Source organism: Cyrtonyx montezumae, unplaced genomic scaffold, assembly GCF_038088225.1.
Source record: "Cyrtonyx montezumae isolate F1298 unplaced genomic scaffold, pur_monq_1.0 scaffold_61, whole genome shotgun sequence".
In the NCBI taxonomy this organism is placed as follows: Eukaryota; Metazoa; Chordata; class Aves; order Galliformes; family Odontophoridae; genus Cyrtonyx; species Cyrtonyx montezumae.
Genome location: NW_027072069.1, coordinates 403,791 through 421,207, shown reverse-complemented (window position 1 = coordinate 421,207; position 17,417 = coordinate 403,791). Strand labels below are relative to the sequence as shown.

The following is a 17,417-nucleotide window of genomic DNA, read 5'->3' as shown; positions in this document are numbered from 1 at the left end:
GATGGAGTGCGGTTACTTTGGATGTACCCCACAGAAAGGAGAGGAAGGTTTGTCAGGCGGTGAGGACTCACCTGGTCACACTTACTCGCGACGGTCTTTGCAAGAGCTTAACCCAGAGCTCACCTTGGCTGGAGCCCGAGACTGCCTCTGCTTTTCAAGACCAGGGAGCGTTTTGCTCTGGCTGGGTGCTGGGGGGGGGGCTCTTACTACCTTGATTCATGTAAAAATTAAAAATAAATCCGACCTCCGGCATCAAGCTCCGGCTCTCTCTGCCCATCATCCCGACTCTCTCGACCATTTCTTTTTCTTTAATGAAAATGGACAGCTTCTTCCCAGCGCCTCTCGCAGAGGGTCTCTGTTTCTGGACGTGGGGAAACGTGTCCCTCCATCAGGCTGCAGGGCACCGAAAAGCACCGCTGACGGGAAGAAGGGAAAATCTAACAGTTTGGGGCGTCAGGTTTTTAGCGCCTTGGTGAACCCTGTATCAGTGGAACACCTCTGATAGCAAATTCATGCATAGTTTTTGCACAGAAGGGCGCACAGGAGTCGTGTACACACACACAGACGGTATCACAGACAGAGAGAGATGCGAAATACGCTTTTCCTTGATTTCAGGTGGCTATTAGCACCCCCAGTGTTATTATTAGCCCGTTAATAGAGGCTATATAATACTTACATCTCTCTATACTTCAGGAAGGAATCGCAATGATTTATCATTCCTAGAAATCTCTTTGCCCTTCACATTAAATATCCTTCTGTGTTGGGGTGAGAGGAAGAAGGGCGGAGGGGCAATAGATTAAAGGAGGCGAATTGATCCAGACTGTTACAGCTGAAGTCCAGAAAACACTTCTGCCCTAATCACACCGCGCACCTTTTCCTTAACCAACATTTACGACGCCATCAGATCATCTCGCAATAAACGCATTTGTCATAATAACTCGGGAAAACTGACCCCGTTACCCCGCACCGTCGGGTGGGACCCGCACCGAACCGGAGCCGAGCGTCAATCATCGCATCCAGGGCTGAAAAAAAAAATATATAGATAGATATATATCTATATCTACAATACAATAAAAGAAAAATCATAATTCTGATGAGCATAAATAAATAAATAAAAAGGCGAAATGAGTCGGATCGGCGATAACGCGGGGCAGGGGGGGGTTAAGGGGGTAGGGGGGGTTAAGGGGGGGGGGGGTGGCACGCACACATGCATGCGGCGATGCGAGCGAGGTGTGCGGGGGGGGGGGGGGGTTGTTGGGGGGGAACACCGTGACTGGAAAACGCGAAGGGATCCCTTTTTGCCCCTTTCTTTTTTCCACAGGCAATAAATTCAAGACTATAAAAATCCAAGGAAGCTAATGTAAGTTTTATTAAACTATTTAACCGTCACAAGTCGGAGGCAATCCGCAACAAAGCAGCGTCAGTGGCGCTCGGTATTTCACCGGGCTTGTAAAGTTCAGTGAAGGCTTCTGATTTCAGCGACGTGGTCCATCACGCTGCTCCAGCTCCAGCAAAGCAATCCCGAGATTATGCCTCAAAACACGTGGAGATGTATTCACGTACGGAGCGGTTTTTTGGACGCGATATGTATAGAAACAAGGAGCCGAGGGCATAGGGGGGGGAGCCGGGAGTGGGGGGGGGGGGGTCGCGTCGGCAGCTCGCTGCTCCGAGCTGTAATGTCACGCACATGCCACTCACATTTTAAATATCATATTTGCCCCCATGATTGTACCGCGTTAGCATCCATTTGCCGATGCCAGAGGGTTTGTTATTTACAACACCCTTCCACTGCTCTTGTTTTTCCTTCCGAAAAATCGCGTCTATACGCGCATCGCGTGCATGTCCTGTAATGCACACACGCGTATATGTGTGTACGAAATCACCGGGGGGTGGGGGGGGGGAGGGGGGGTTGGTTTGTACGTATTTTCTGCCTTTTTTTTTTTTTTTTTGCTATCGTACTCTGGAGCCCGAGTGGCAAAGAATAGCTTTTATCTCCATTCCCCCATGGTGGTTATTAAAGGCGAAGTGAATACATCAGCATCTTTCATTAAAAGAAAGAAAGGGAAAAAAAAAAAAGAGAGAGAGAGAGAAAAAAGAAACCCGGACCCCCCCCCCGACCCCCCAACAACGTTTCAACAGCAAAATGTACGAAGGGAGATATTAGCCCCAGCTCTGCCCGTTTCGTGGCTTTTCTAAACTCCTGACGTTTTGCAACATTGCATAAACATAAAACAATCCATCCTTGATATGGAATGCAAGGGCGGATGACAGCGCAGCGCAGCCCCCTCGGCTTCGATTGATTTACGCCGAGACTGACGCTTTATCAGGCACACGAAAAAAGTTTGACCAATCATTTTGCTGGGAGCTCACAACACAGCAGCCCAACTGTACTTTGTTGGCTAGGAAGTTCGAGAAGGGGGTAGAGTACAAATCTAGATCTGTCCTATATATATATATATTTTTTCCCTTCATTGAACCGTGCTTTGTATGATGTCTGAGAATGTCCATTTCTGGGACTCTTAGCAATTACTATGTCGACTCTATTATAAGTCATGAAAGTGAAGACTCGCCTTCAGCTAAATTTTCATCTGGGCAATATACAAGTTCCAGGCAAGCTGGGCTCAATGAACATCTAGAATTCCCCTCCTGTAGTTTTCAGCCAAAACCTCCTGTTTTCAGCGCCTCCTGGACTCCTTTGAATCCACATTCTTCTGGTACCCTTCCTGCCGTCTACCATCCATATATTCAACATCAAAGCGTCCCATCTGATAGCAGGTATCTACGGAGTTGGCTGGATCCAGTGCCCAGAGCAGAGACCCTCCCCGGGCAGGGATCTGTTAAGGCTGAGCCGCTGCTGGGCCGTCCCGGGGATGTCCATAAACAGGGAACACAGGAGTACAATTTAGAAACTTCTGCTGCAAGGGAAGGGATCGTTTCCAATCAAAGGCCCAGCTTCGAGGACAATAAAGTTTGTGAAGGAAGCGAAGACAAAGACAGAACAGATCAAAGTAAGTTATAAAAGTGAGGAAGTAAACAGTATAAAAGCTGGAGGAGGTGCAATAAAAGGGGACAATGCTGCGTAAAGTTTAAAATCAGGGCTTAAAGAAAACTCTCAGATGGCTGATGCCAACCTAAGGGGAGAGGTGGGGAGGGGAGAGGGGTGGCATTGTTTCTGCGGAGAAATACAAATAAAAATTGAAACGAGCTTCGTCTCCGACCAAACCGGAGTCCAGAGAGGACAAAAGCTGGATCGAGTCGTCCTCTTTCCTACAGAGCGCTGACTCCATCAGCGGAGATCACTGCTGTAAGCGGGAGGGAGCGTGTGCGGGGCTGCGGGCGGAGGGGAGGAAGGGACGGGGGGGAGCGGGGAAACGTCGGGAGAAGGGCCGGGAGCGGAGAGAGGGGGGCGGCGGTCGGGGGAGAGAAGAGAAGGGGAAAATCGCGGAGGAAAAGTTCACGTGGGGGAAGTAAACAGCGGCGGGGGCTTTTCCGCGCCCGCTGCGCTGCTCTACCCCGGCGGATTGCGGGCTCGGGGCTCCCCTTCACCTCGCGGGGTTTTTATTTTGCTTCTGCTGCTGGGTTTTGGTCGTGGGTGTATTTGTTGTGCGTGTTTTGCTTGGTTTCTTTTTCTTTTTTTTTCTTTCTTTCTTTTCTTTTTTTTTTTTTTTTTTGCACGCGTTCTCTTATTTGTGTTTCAAACCTTTCGTTTATTAATGCCTCGGTTCAGGGTCTATTTCAAAGCCACAATACGACTGTTTCCGAACTCCCTCCTAGTTTGTTTTCTTAAAAAGGAGAGAGAGAGAGAGAGAGAGAGAGAGAGAGGAGTGCTTCCAGCTTAATTAGCTCTTTATTTGTAATGTAGCCAGATTGGAGAACAGCTAAACTTCAGCGAGTTGTCTCTTTAATGATCTGCTTTCTCTTTCATTCCCTCTGAAATACAGATAAAAATGCGTCCTTTAGATGTATTTAATAGTATTATAGTCGATGCTGCTAGTAATGTGCGTTGTTACCGTTGCTAAAGTGATGCAGGAGTGCTTGAGTGAGAAAAAACGGGTGTCTTCACCTCGTGCCGGTTCTGTTGGTACCTGGGGTCCATCTGGAAGGTGGAAGGGCTGTGCGGGAGGAGAGGGAGAAACTCGGCTCCAGCACCGCGGTAAACGTTTCGCAGTGAAAGCCGAAGTTGTGAGAAGTGTTGGGTTGGAAACGGCAGAGAAAGCCCCCGCCAAGGGCACGGTGTGCAGAGCGTGTGCAGGACACGCTGGCACCGTCGTTCCGTGAATTAACTTCATTTTGTTTCCTCTTCCAACACCCCCTCCTCCCCTTCCCCAACCCCTCACCAAAGTGCGAGAGCAACAGAACTGAAAAAGCGGTGTATATTCCCCCCTCCGTGTGCAGGATGGTGGCGGGGGTTATTTTTTTTTCCCCTATCGTTTGGCTTGCACCGTACACACGCACTCACACACACACACAAAAAGAAAGTCCTGTTCTATTGTGCTGGGCAGAGATCCAGAACAAACTGCAAGAGGGAGGTGAATGGTCGGAGAGAATGAAATATCCAGGTCCTGTGCTCAATGTCCCTGAAATTCAATATAGAAAAGTCTCGTCCAAGAAAATGTTATTAAGTTCTAAGCAAGCGCAGGGACCCGCGCTAAGAGGATGCAGTGTGGTTTCTCTATGGCATGTGGTTACGACGCATATTTTGTTTTAAATAATAGTTTAATTTGGGCTAATGTTGAGAGCCTGCCAGGGCTGGAAGACGGAGCTGTTTTGCAGAAAGTACTCCCACCCATTTCCCTGACTCTTTCAATTTTTGAAAGTATTTCACAATAATGAATCTCTGCACCGGGTATGGCACCGGGATCTGTTAATTTATTTGCTAGGTTTTCAGGAAGGCATGTGCCAAAGCCTCCCCTCATTTGCTCGCCTGTTCAGGCGGGTGTACACAGTCAGTAAATAAAATATTCGCGTTTAAAACGTCTTAGATTTTAACGATCCGAGCTACGACCAAAAATATATATATATATAAAATCCAACCAAATAAAAATCTGTTATGAAGCAGAGCCCTCCGTTGCCATTAAAGGATGGGTAGCAGGATTAACAGTATCAATTATTAACAGCTTTCTTCCTCTTTAATATTTAATTCTGCATATTAGATCGAGTCAATTACATTAAGGAAATAGCAGTGCAAATTTGGGAGAGGCAGTACTTACAGGGGAAGATTAAGCGAATTATTTGTAAAAATATTCAATATATTTCGTTTTACGTGGAGGAAACGTTGCGATGGTGCGCGTGTGTGTATGTATATATTTATAATGGTCCGTTTAATTGGTGTAAAGGTTTATGGCTTCGGTCATAATTTCAGAGGACGAAAGGGAAATTAAATAGAAATACGTGGTCTGTCTGTCCATAACGTTTCCCTTTCCTTTCCCGCCTCTCTGCCACCCAACACTCCTCCAATATTTGCATGTGATTAGCGAACGCTTCTATTATTCGCCCCCGAAGCGCTTCACCTTTGGGTGCGACCTCACCCAGCACTGTGTCCGTGGGGCTCATTTCTAAAACGGAGCTCTGATCCTTCCCCCCCCCCCCCCCCTCCTCCAAGTCCCCATCCCATCGTCGGGCTTAATCCTAAATGTGCTTTTTGCCAAAGGTTCCCACGTAACTTCTCCCACACGGGGCGGGGGGGGGGGGGGGGAATGGGGGGGGGTTATGTCTTTGGGGCCGCGGTTCTCCCTTCGCATCGGCCCTACAAACGTCCGTGGTTCAGCATAACACTGTCCAGACCTCCTGCAGCAGAGTCCAGCCAGCCCTGAGGATGTTTATGGTATCGAGACGGTTTCTTGCCACGTAGCAAAAATAAGCAGGATTTATTCAAGGGTTTTGTTGGGTTTTTTTCTCGCCCCCCCCCCCCCTTCTCTCCGTACCCTTTGCCCGCACGCTGTGCCTACGGGAGCGCGCCCGCGGACACGTGGGGAAACGCATCTGAAATAGATGCGGAATTTTCGCCTTGATTTCTCCCAGCTCTGGAAGAAAAACTCACGGCTGCCCCATGCCTGCACCGTGAGGAGGGTGTGGATGTGTGGGGACGGGGGGGGGCACGGGGATAGGGCCCCCCAGGTGTGGGCAGGGCTCGCCCTGCTGAGGCCGGGCTGCTTTCACACGGCTCCCATGTCGGGTTCGCATTATGCGTGCGTCTAATCTTGATATTTGATGGCATGATGAAAACCTTCTGAGAAACACTCAGGCTGCATCGTATTGATCTTGGTGCTTTTCTTTCAGCCAACCCAGCTGCCAGCTGGCTGCACGCCCGCTCCTCCAGGAAAAAGCGATGCCCTTACACGAAATACCAGACCCTGGAACTAGAGAAGGAGTTTTTATTCAATATGTACCTGACGAGGGACCGTAGACACGAAGTGGCCAGACTCCTCAACCTGAGTGAGAGACAAGTCAAAATCTGGTTTCAGAACCGAAGGATGAAAATGAAGAAAATGAACAAGGAGCAGGGCAAGGAGTGAAAAGCAGCAGAGCAGCACCCTCCCCTCCCTCCCCCATCCCTCCCTCCCCCCAGCTCCGAGCACCAGAGCTGTAGTGCTAACACATAACCCGAACCACGGGGAAAACCTTCCCATTTCCCATCTCCACCTTTGCATGCGAGATGTTGCTTATTACCCTTTTTATCTTAGCGTTGCCACGTAGGAGGCAACTTAGCAAAAAAAGTGCTGCTCCTCTCTGGGGGCACATGCTGCGTTTTGTTTCTATTCTCTCGTTGCCTTTCTCTATTTTTTTTCTTTTTCTTCTCCCCACAGTGTAACACAGACACAGGCTCCTGTCGGAGCAGCAGCTTTCCCTGCTTGCATTCTCTCCACGGAAGGCAAGACGGCAAACACAACCGGCCCCAAACATCCCCGCTCCATGCCCCCACCAAAGCACGCTGCCTTTCTTTCTCCACGTAAGGACGATGATGCTCGAGCACACTCACAGCACCCGGCGCACACACACACACACACACACACACACACACACTCTCGCGTTGAGGTGGCCGAGGAACCGGAGGGTTTAATTAAACTGCCGCAAGACAGACACATTCGTAAGACTTGCGTTTAATTGCACCCAACAAATCATTTTCAATTCGTCAACTTTACAGTGGGCAAGTCCCATAGTGACAGCCCCATTCCCGACTGCGCTGGGATTCTTTCTTCTTTTTCATTTTCCTTTTCTTCTTCTTATTTTTTTTTTCCTTCGGTTTGTTTTACGATGCGGGATTTTATTTCCATTTTGCCACGGTAGATATGTGACTTTGACCTAAAAGTTTAGTAGGACCCTTCCAGGCAAACCATCCCTTTCCCCCCCCCCTCCCCCCCCCCTCATCTGGTAGTTTTATACTGGGTCACTTGGAAGGGGGAGAGCAGACGGGGAGGGAGGCGAGGGACTGTGTGGGGGGCACACTCAGAGCCGCATTGTAAATTATTTAGGAGAAAAAGGGGCGGAAGAACCCCTGCCAACTTATTCCTAACTTTTAGAGGGGAGGAAGAATGGGATTTTCTAGTTAAAAAACTACCTTCGTAGAGCTATAGGGGAGGGGAAGGTTGTGTTCTTAGTGCTAGCATATTTATAATTTATTGTGAATTGACTTTTCCTAAAGCAGTAGGCTGTTGCAGAGATAAAGTGCCAACCCTAGCGCGTGTGTATTTCTTCCCCTCCTGTTTGCTGAGACGCTGTTAACGCTCGGCTGCTGTGGGGTTTTGGATGCAGCCGTTCCTCCCTCGTTCCCCCTCCGCTCCGGGGCCCGGGACCACCTCGGGGCCGCCCCATCCGTCCCCATCCCCGTTCTTATCTCCATCCCCATCCCCATCCGCCTTCCCATCTCCATCCCCATCTCCATCCCCATCCCCAGCCGGGCTCAACGAGCGGCACGGGGAGCTGCGGCGGCTCCGCGCTCCCCCCCTCCCGAAAAGCACTCGCTATGGCACACGCAGCCCCCGATGGTTTACGGCGTGGGCTCCCGGCATGCCGGACGGATGCTTTCTGCTCTGACAGATCCTCTGCAGGTTTCCCCCAACCCTGCGGGACTGGGTTTCCTTTATCTCTGTAAGACTTCACTTTGTTTTGGGAAGGGGGGAGGGCGCGGGGAGGTGGGGGGGGGGGGTGGATTAGTATCAGTTGATGATATGGTGGCTATTGTAAAATGTGGTTGTGGTTGTGCTTCTGTGAATGTCGAAGCTCGTTTTCTGTTTCTGTTGTGGCTTTTAAGTATACAAAGAGTTCCTCAGTTGTTAGTTGGTGGATAATATCGAAATAAACCTCTCTCTTTTTCTTTGTGTGCAAGTTTGTATATTTAGATGCCAGGAGTCTTGCTAGGAGCGAGGGGGTGTGAGGTAGAGCGCGTTTTAGAGTGGAGGGGGGGGGGTGGAGGGTGGGAAGAAGAAGAGAAATCTGTTTCTGCTGTCTCTGTGCGGATGAACCGGCGCAAATCTGTTCTGATAAGCTGCTGAGCATCCTCAGCACGAGGGCTGTGTGACTGCTTTTATCTGCTGGGAACAAAAATGGCCCTGGGAAGGAGCGATAGGCAGATTTTGGAAAGTGTTCCTGTTCCTTCACCCCCCCCCCCCCCTTCCCTTCTTTCCCACCCCCGATGTAGAGATAAGGGCTGAGAGCTGCGCTCAGCGCGCTGAAAATTGCACCAGTTCAGTTCCTTGTGAGCGGGAGGGGATGAAGGGGGGGTGGGGGGGTGGACTACCAAATCCTCAGCTCGACCAGAAACCAGACCTGAAGTGTTTAATTCCATCCCCCCCCCCCCCCGAAGTTTGTTTTCATGCCCAGACTTTCCCGTTTGAAATGTTCCATCCTTCAGGAGGACCTCTGGGAATCGAAACTCGAGGGAGGGGGGGTCTGAGAGGGGAGGGGGGGGGGAGGGGAGGGGGGGGGGGGTTTCCAGGTGTAAGTACTGGTTTTCCAGATAGAGCCCAGCGCAAAGAAACTCCCACCTGCGTCCACGGTCCCGCTCTCCTTCCTCCAATCCGAGCTCAGAAAAAGCTGTCGCAGAGAGACTGGGAGATTTGGAGCTGGGAAGAAAGTTTGTGGCGGCAGAATCGTTGCCCTAAATCCGAATCTATTGAAAATATATCTGTTTATATATAAACAGAGATACTCGGTAGGGAGAGATGATGTAGGTGCGCGGAAGCCGGGAGGTGATTTTGGTTTTGTTTGATTCCTCTCAAGGGTGTGAGATCCCTCTTCGGCTGTGCCTCGTGTTGGGTTGATGTGCTCGTATTTCGAGCCGAGCGTTTGGATAAATGCGCGTTTCTGTGCGCTCGGGAGTGCACCCATCTCACTGACAGTGGCAACCCATGGGCCACCGGGGTTAGTTTGTCCCTTTGCTTAGAGCAAAGGGCAGAGACGTTGAAAATAACAACGCGGTGCTTTTGGTTTTCATGGGATCTCAAACCTTCTTTCTGGTTTAGTTTTCCTCTTTTAAGTTGGATTTTTAGGAAATACACTTTAAAACGTTGGCGAGGGGATGGGGTGGTGGTGGAATGTCTTCTGTAGCATCAGCCCGGATGTATTTTCCACAGATGTTTAATGCACCAGAATAAAAATCGATTTGAGAACAACAGTACCGATATGTCATTGTGTTATACTGCTTCGTCTCAAATTCCAGAAATATTTTCTTGGTGTTTTTTTTCCGCGTCCTTTAGTGCCTCATTATGTGGATTATCAGAATCAATTTTTTTGCTTAGGTTAAAAGAATAAAAAAGGTCCAAGAGACGAATGGGAATAATTTCAGTGCAGCGAGTGCTTCCTCGGTGTGTTGCAGCCATGATGCGTTTCTAAGCCTTTTATTTTTTTTCTCTCTTTTCCATCCCTTTATTTTGTTGTATTAATTCGGAGATCGTTCATCTCCGATTCCCTTTCCGGGCTGCAGCTCTTTTCCTTGCTGGTTTGTCCGTTCGTTTGGAAGATTTTCGTCTTTGCATCTTCATTTTAGCCCTGGGGGAGAGCAGGCGGACGGGCACGCTCGGTTTGACGGTCTCCGTTTATATCTCTGTGCACGGGGATATCAGAAACCCCAAAGTAACGTGGGGATACCCCACTCCATTGGCATCACCTCGGCTTTGACACGCCGCTCCTTCTGCCGTGGGCTCAGGGATGGGTGATTGCACCCCTAAATTCGTTTGACGTCTTATTGCTCGTGGTGGGAGAGAAGTTCCGGGGAAGTGCTTCTCTCTATTCAAGAAATAAACAAGAAAATAGGTAAAATAAAATAAAATAAACCACCAAAGCAAAACCAAACCAAATGTAAGAGCCGCTCAGCCCTGCGGGAAGCAGGTAGTGAGAAATACAACCGAGAATCTCTTTCCACTAATTTTTAACATAATGGGCGCTCTAAAGGGCGATTTTTCACTTCTTTTTTTGAAGAAAATCCTTTCTTTGGGGCAGCTACGAAAAGAAAACAATAGAAGAAAAAAAGATATTTGGAGCTTACAGAGGGAAGAGAGAGAAAGGGAAGTAACTTGTCATAAAAAAAGGAAAATTCAGTGCAGTGTGCTGCAATAAAAGAATATGACCGCTATAAAACTTTATAGGGTATAAATTTCTGAAGGTTAAGGAACTAAACGGCTGTAAAGCAAACAGTGCAAGAAAACTTTCAGGAACTCCTAAATTACTACAACGACTTGGGAATGTGGGGAAACCCAACGCGTAAATGCTCTCATTTCTGCTTCGGTCGCATATAAAGTTCCCTTCTTTATTTTTATTCTGTTTTGTTTTGTTTTGTTTTTTTCTTAACGGAGGGGGGGAGTTAAAAAATAAGAGATGGGCTGGGGGGAGAGAAAAGGTGGGGAGGGACTTTGGCTAATTTATTCTTCTCCTGCAGTTGCCGTGAAAGTCCCGCACTCTGGATGATACCCTTTGTTCTTTTTCTTTTTTTTTTCTCTTTTCTTTTTCTTTTCTTTCTCTTTCTTTAAAGCAATTCCAGGCCGCCAGAATGCAGAGCCGTGCACACAACAACAACACACACAGGGGCACCCCCGCACTCACACACACACACTCCAAGTTCTGGCGAGACGTCTGGGCTTGGGAAGCTCTTTATCGGTTTACAGCCCTGGCCTTCCCCCTCCAGAGCAGAATGACCAATTGTTTAGTCTCGGAATTTGAAACAATAGTGGTTTTCAAAAGCAACCCCATTTTGTCTCTTTTATTGCTAGCAGAGCTGCTGGATGATGGGGCTCTCGGAGCGCAACACTCCAACGCCGCGAGGAGAGGAGGACGAAGTCCATTTTTCTTTTTCTTACCCTCTTCCTTCCCCACCTCCTTTCCTTGGCAGCTCCGTGCCCCCCCAAACCCAACTGCCCCGCGCGGAGACCCCCGCACCGCCGGCAGCGCTGCAGTGCCGCACTTGGCCGCGAGGTGGCGCCATTGCTCCACGATAGACCCGCGCCCCACGGCGGCGCTCCCCGCAACACCTTGATTTCATTAGCGGCAGCACCGCGCCGCTGCTGGCGAGCGGGAACCATCCCGAGGCATAAAATATAGGGTTAATTATAGCTGTTTTGCCGATTTTATAGGTTACATCTATTTTTCTCTCTCTGTCTTTTTTTTTTTTTTTTTTTTATTTGCGAGAGTGAATTGCGTGATGCTCGGAAAAAAAATAAAAGAAAAATAGAGGAGGGGAGTTAATCTATCGGTTGGGATGGAGTGAGAGGTGGGACATGCATCTATTTCCAATGTTCATGTAAAGGGGAGAAAATGTATCGTTTTTGTCTTCTGCGAGTTCGGGTGGAGGTGGGAGGGCCACCCAATTGTCTCCAAATCGAAGATTTACGTTTGGAGGACTGAAAAGGAGAAGTGGCTTAGAGATTTCGGGGAGAAACGGGCACGCAGAACAGGGATGTTTTTCCTTGGCACTGTACCTTGGCCATTAGGATGAACTGTGCAATCTCGGCTCTTCATCTGATGTGTTTTAGATTCATAACCATCGCTTAATAACCTCGCTTTGTAGAATTTTGTTCTTGCTCTTTTCGCTAATGCTGCCGCTTCTTCGTGCCCTGAGACTTCACTCAACAAGCCTGAAATATTTCTAAACGTCACAAAATAGGAAATCTCAAACACCACCAACTTACCACGCTGTACAATGTGCCTAATTCCTCCGTTAAGGCGACATCACCGAAATGCGAACTTTTAGCTCTATTTATTCACTTTTATTTTGACCTTCCCCCCCCACCCCCCCACCCCCCATCATCCCCACGAGGCAGTCACCGTGCAGATGCCCCATTCCTTACGTTCAGCCCCAGATAACAACGCGGTAGGAGAAGATGCCGCGCGTTTTCAAGGAGAGTTTTCCTCTCGGATCGGTGCAGCTGTGGATTTTGGGCGAGGAAAACCGTTCCCCGATTTGCAGCGCTCTGCACAAGTTGCAGCGATGCCCACAGCAGCACGGGAACAACGATCCGAGGCGTTGTCCAAAGAGACGAAGCCTCAACACCCCGAGACTCGATCTCAAACCCATCCGATGAGACGGCCGGGTAAAGAGATGCAGATGAAATAACAACCATAATGGCAATAATAAAGCACGAGAAGGGAAACTGTGCCCTCGTGTTCCCATGAAAGCACAGAGCAGCGTAAAGTTAAGGTTTACCCCACAGAGGGTTTGGGGCTCTTTTTTTTTTTTCCCCTTTCTTTCTCGTGAATTCCCAATAAATCTCTCCTCCGTTGGGTCTCTGTAAATTATCTCTCCCGCACACACCCCACACACGCACACACATCCGCACCCGCCCGGGGTTTGCTGGTTTTGGGGTTCCCCCCCTCCCCTCCCTCTCTCTTTATAACAGAAACATTTTCCTTTCATCGGGAATCTGAGTACGGTAGATGAGTGATTTAAGATCACCTATCGATTTCCAGAGCGTTGATGAGTGACCGTCACATCACGGCCATAAAAATTCTACCGCCCTCGATAAAACGCGAACTTCCAAGAGCAACTTTCCCCCTCTCCTTCTCGGGGCTCCGTTTCTGAACGGGGACCGCTGTGATTTTGAGTTTTGACACCGTCGGTGGACGCCGGTACGGATGGAAAGGCACAGAGAGGGGCGGAAATCCTTTGCTGGGATTTCTTTCTCCAATTTGGTGTTTTGCTCTCTTGAAAATTGGAGCCCCGCGCATCCCCACCCCGCGCTGCGCAGCTCTGCTTACTTATGTGCACCATTTCGGGGCTTTTATGTTCGAAGATGAAACCAAAATCTGCTCAATCGACGATAAAAGTGTTGAGAAAAATAAAATGTTAACTCGCCTTTTAGGGGGGAAAAGCCTTAATTATACCACTGCAAGTACTCCAACTGCAATAATTACTTGAGAAGGCTCTTAGATTCGTCTCAAATTATCCCTACTCAAAAGAGACGAAACGTGTTTACTTAAATTATTTCTCTAAGGGTGCTTTTAAAGTTTTATTCCGTTATTATCTTTGTTTTCTTTCTTTCTCCCTCTCTTGCTTCCCCCGTACCTTCATTCCCTGCCTGCTCCCACCGCCAATTTCAGTGCAAGGCATTTTTACCACCGCCCAACGAAGACGGTGTGATCAAACCAGTGCAACTTTTCCCCTCTTTTTCACGTTGTGGAGGGTTGAAAACCGCCCCTCCGTCCGAGGAGGGCTGAAGGAAAAGGGTTTTTCTTCGCTTTGCTTCGCCCAAAGCCGCGCGGGCGACTGCGGAGCAAAGTGAGACATCTCGGGACGAGGGGGAACCGAAATGTTGGGAAGTGTCTTTAAGTTGCGTTGAACGAGGAAGGGTCGCAAAGCTCCGGGGGGGGGGGGAGGGGGGGGGACAGCGTTGGGGTGGGAGGGGTTGGGGGGGCCGTTATTAGCTGGAATACGTCTCCGTAATATATTTGCTGACTGCGAGAAATGAATTTCCAAATCTACCCCCTGTGTGTTTCGATGGTGGGAAATCGCAGCGTTGGCATCTTAGGGGGTAAGTTTGCTCCGCTGTTAGCAAACGCCAATAAAACAGACAGGCTCGCTCTCGTTTCACCCCCCCCCCCCCCCTCAATCCCACCCCCCTTATCTCCCCAGCTTTCCTGATAAGTCTCACGCGAAGCAAGAACGGAATCATCATCATAATAATAATAAGAAAAATAATAAAAAAAAGAAGTTGTTGAGGAGGGGGCGAGGTGGGGAAGCGGCCATCAGTTACTGAGCATGGAGGTTCTGCTCCGGAGGTGATAAGAGAAACAATACTCGGAGTTCGCAATCATCCCCGGCCACATCTTGAGGAGTCCTCGGCGTGAGCAGGGCACGGGGGGCGGGGGGGGAAGGGGGGGGGGGAGGGGGGGTTGGGGGAGAGACACCAAAAGTCAATGCTATATACGAAAAACCATAATCATTTTAATTCAATATTGACACCTCAACATCTCGCCGTAATGCGGACGAGTCCAATCGAAACCTCTGTTTTATAGCAGTAGAGGAAAGAACTCGTAAAATCCTAACGGCTTTTATGTAGTGCGGTATAAACAACAACAACATCCCCGGCTTTATGGCATTTTATAGTTTGTTAAACAGTTTACAGCCTTTTTTGGGGCTATTACAAATGCAATTCCCTTCATGCGATAGTTAAACCTTTATCAATAATAAGGAAATTGATCATTAAAATGTTAAATATGACTACCTCGTTTGTTTTAAAATATGTTTAGGGTAAGAAGCTGTATGATTTGATAACTTGTATTAAAATACCAATTACATTTATAGGACCTTTTAAAACTGGTAGCAATTAAATCGTGTTCTTTTACAGTTTTCCAAAGCGACCCTGACATTTAAAAAGGCTAAAACTGCCTCGTTAAAATTTGGAAATTAACGACTGAGAGCGCTTCTCTTTAATTTTCCAGCACTCCCCAAAAATCAATCTTTTGGGTGGTCTAGGTACGTGATTTGTTGTGAGGCGAGCGATATCTCATTAATGTAGGTAGTTAAACATATTTAATCCGTATATTCACCCCACCTCCTCTCCGTCTCCCTCCCGCTCCCTCTCTCTCTCTCTCTCTCTCCCTCTCTCTCTCTCTCTCGCTCCCCCTCGCTTGCTTTTCCTTCTTTATTCTCTCACACTCTTCCTTTCACAATCATGCGGTGCAGAGTCCGTGTGGAGTAAGGAGAAGCCAATAGGATGAGGTTTTGGTAATAGATGCAAATGATCATGAAAAGACACTGCAAAATATGAAACAACTCATTTGCGCTGAAGTAAATCACTGAAAACTGTTTATGAACTGGCATCTCTTCTTGGAAATGTAAAGCGAGAACTCTTTAAGTGGCGATTTTTTTTTTTTTTTTAGGGGTGGGGGGGGGAGGAAAGAATTCAGTACCATGCAGGCTTAGAGTTTTGATTATATCCTCCTTTTATATTCCTGGAAATCACAAACTGTCGTTGCTTAGCATCTTAGCGCTTTCTTTTTTTGCTAATAGATTCCCGTGGTCCGGTTTTTTTGGTTGGCTTTTTTTTTTTTTTTTTTTTTCCCCTTTCTCCTTTCCTCCTCCGTACAAATATTATTATTTAAATTAAGATGAGCTCTTATTTTGTCAACTCACTCTTCTCCAAATACAAAACCGGGGACTCGTTGCGTCCCAATTACTATGACTGCGGGTTCGCTCAGGATCTTGGGGGCAGACCCACGGTGGTGTACGGACCCAGCACGGGAGGCACCTTCCAGCATCCGACCCAAATCCAGGAGTTTTACCACGGAGCATCCTCACTCTCCAGCTCCCCTTACCAACAGAATCCCTGCGCCGTGGCGTGCCATGGGGACCCCAGCAACTTCTATGGCTACGACCCTTTGCAAAGGCAGAGCCTCTTCAGCGCCCAGGAGTCGGACTTGGTGCAGTACACGGACTGCAAGCTTGCTGCCAGCGGCCTTGGAGAGGAGGCGGAGAGCTCGGAGCAGAGCCCTTCTCCGACCCAGCTTTTCCCCTGGATGCGACCGCAAGGTGAGGCGAGATGGGAAGGACAGCGAAGAGGCATTTCCTGAGCCCATAAAGTATCCCTCTTCCTTTCTTTCTGCCCCTCTTCCTTTCTTTCTGCCCCTCTTTCTTTCTGCCCCCCTTTCTTTCTCCTTTTCTTTTCTTCCTTTCTTTCTCCCTTTCTCTCTTTCTTTCTTTCTCTCCCCTTTTCTTCCCCAATGACTGTATTTTAGTGCTTTATGGGGGTAAACTTTTGCACTTGTAAATTGCTTTATAGTTTAATTACCCTGAAGGAGCCCTTTTCTTCTGGGGGCTGAACGAGCCGGGCTTTCAGTGGAAGGAAGCGTCCTTAAAGTTTATGGCACTTTTATAGCCTTTAGAAAGCCCCCTCATTTCTGTTTTGCGTTTGATTCGGGATTTCGGAGGTGCTGTTGGCTCTCCCCGGGCTGCGGCTCTTTTTGTGTCCCTTCATCCCCCGGAGCCGGAGCTGTTGTTGTTGTTCGGGTAATAAGGAGTGCGCGAGTGGAGGCTTTGCTGGGCTGCTCGGAGTGGGCTCGCGGTGACCCTCCCCCCTCCCTCCACCATCACCCTGCTCTTTTAGAACCATCTTCCCTTTATAATATCATAGAGCAGCCTTTCCTCTCGCTCTTTGCTTCCTGCCTCGCTTCTGCGAGCCCTTTCTTCCCCCCCCCACCCCCACCCCACCCCCCCCTCACCTCCTGTGTGTGTGTGTGTGTGTGAGTGTGTGTGCGTGTGTGTGCGCCCATTCCCGAGCCTGGTTTATGTATCTTTCAACCTCCTCTTCTTCCCCTTTCCACCCAACCTTTGCAATTCCCCAGCAGCCGCTGGACGGAGGAGGGGGAGGCAAACCTACAGCCGCTACCAGACGCTGGAACTGGAGAAGGAATTTCTATTTAATCCCTACCTGACCCGCAAACGGAGGATCGAGGTCTCGCATGCCCTGGGATTGACAGAAAGGCAGGTCAAAATCTGGTTCCAGAACAGGAGGATGAAATGGAAAAAGGAAAACAACAAAGACAAGTTTCCCAGCAGCAAATGCGAGCAGGAAGAACTGGAAAAACAGAAAATGGAAAGAGCCCAGGAGGTGGACGAGGAAGGGGAAGCACAGAAGGCGGACAAGAAATAAAAGGATTTTTGAGGACTGAAAGGAGAGCGCTGCTGGGGTGGAAGAGCCCCCGAGCCCCACGTTAATGGTAGTTAATGTAAGGGAGGGGTGGGGGGAAAAACCAACAGCGCGTAGAAAAGAGAAAGAAAAAGGAAAAAAAAAACCCAGAAAACAAACAACAACAACAACAAAAACCTTTTATTGCTGTAAAACAATATAGCTGTAAGCACCACTTTCCTGATTATCCTTTGATACAATGAACAGTTATGCAAAAGTGCTGCGGAGCTCTGCCCTGCCTTTTGCCAGTTATTAACTAGTGGTAGTGTAACGCAATAGCTTATGTAAAACATGACTGTGAAA

The 17,417-nt window shown here is 48.6% G+C and overlaps 2 protein-coding genes across 3 annotated transcripts; both read left to right on the top strand.

Moving 5' to 3' along the window:
• The first annotated feature begins 2,327 nt into the window (after positions 1-2,327).
• Positions 2,328-8,130, top strand: HOXB9 (homeobox B9). The gene is made up of 2 exons (XM_065749957.1): positions 2,328-3,008; positions 6,280-8,130. Exons 1-2 carry the CDS (start codon positions 2,501-2,503, stop codon positions 6,513-6,515), a joined length of 744 nt encoding a protein of 247 aa, XP_065606029.1. The 5' UTR covers positions 2,328-2,500; the 3' UTR covers positions 6,516-8,130.
• A 7,396-nt stretch (positions 8,131-15,526) lies between these two features.
• HOXB8 (homeobox B8) lies at positions 15,527-17,232 on the top strand. Of its 2 annotated transcripts, none has more exons than XM_065750029.1 (2): positions 15,527-15,958; positions 16,774-17,232. In XM_065750029.1, the coding sequence occupies exons 1-2, from the start codon at positions 15,538-15,540 to the stop codon at positions 17,076-17,078; spliced, it is 726 nt and encodes a 241-aa protein (XP_065606101.1). In that variant the 5' UTR covers positions 15,527-15,537; the 3' UTR covers positions 17,079-17,232. The 2 variants fall into 2 exon arrangements, with proteins under 2 accessions (XP_065606101.1, XP_065606100.1); XM_065750028.1 differs by having other exon boundaries at positions 16,771-17,232.
• Positions 17,233-17,417: the final 185 nt, after the last annotated feature.

Coding starts and splice junctions, on each gene's coding strand:
- HOXB9 (XM_065749957.1), top strand. CDS start 2,501: ATGTCCATTTCTGGGACTCTTAGCAATTACTATGTCGACTCTATTATA. Junction 3,009..6,279: donor CAAAGACAGAACAGATCAAA/GTAAGTTATAAA, acceptor CTTTTCTTTCAG/CCAACCCAGCTGCCAGCTGG.
- HOXB8 (XM_065750028.1), top strand. CDS start 15,538: ATGAGCTCTTATTTTGTCAACTCACTCTTCTCCAAATACAAAACCGGG. Junction 15,959..16,770: donor CCCCTGGATGCGACCGCAAG/GTGAGGCGAGAT, acceptor GCAATTCCCCAG/CAGCCGCTGGACGGAGGAGG.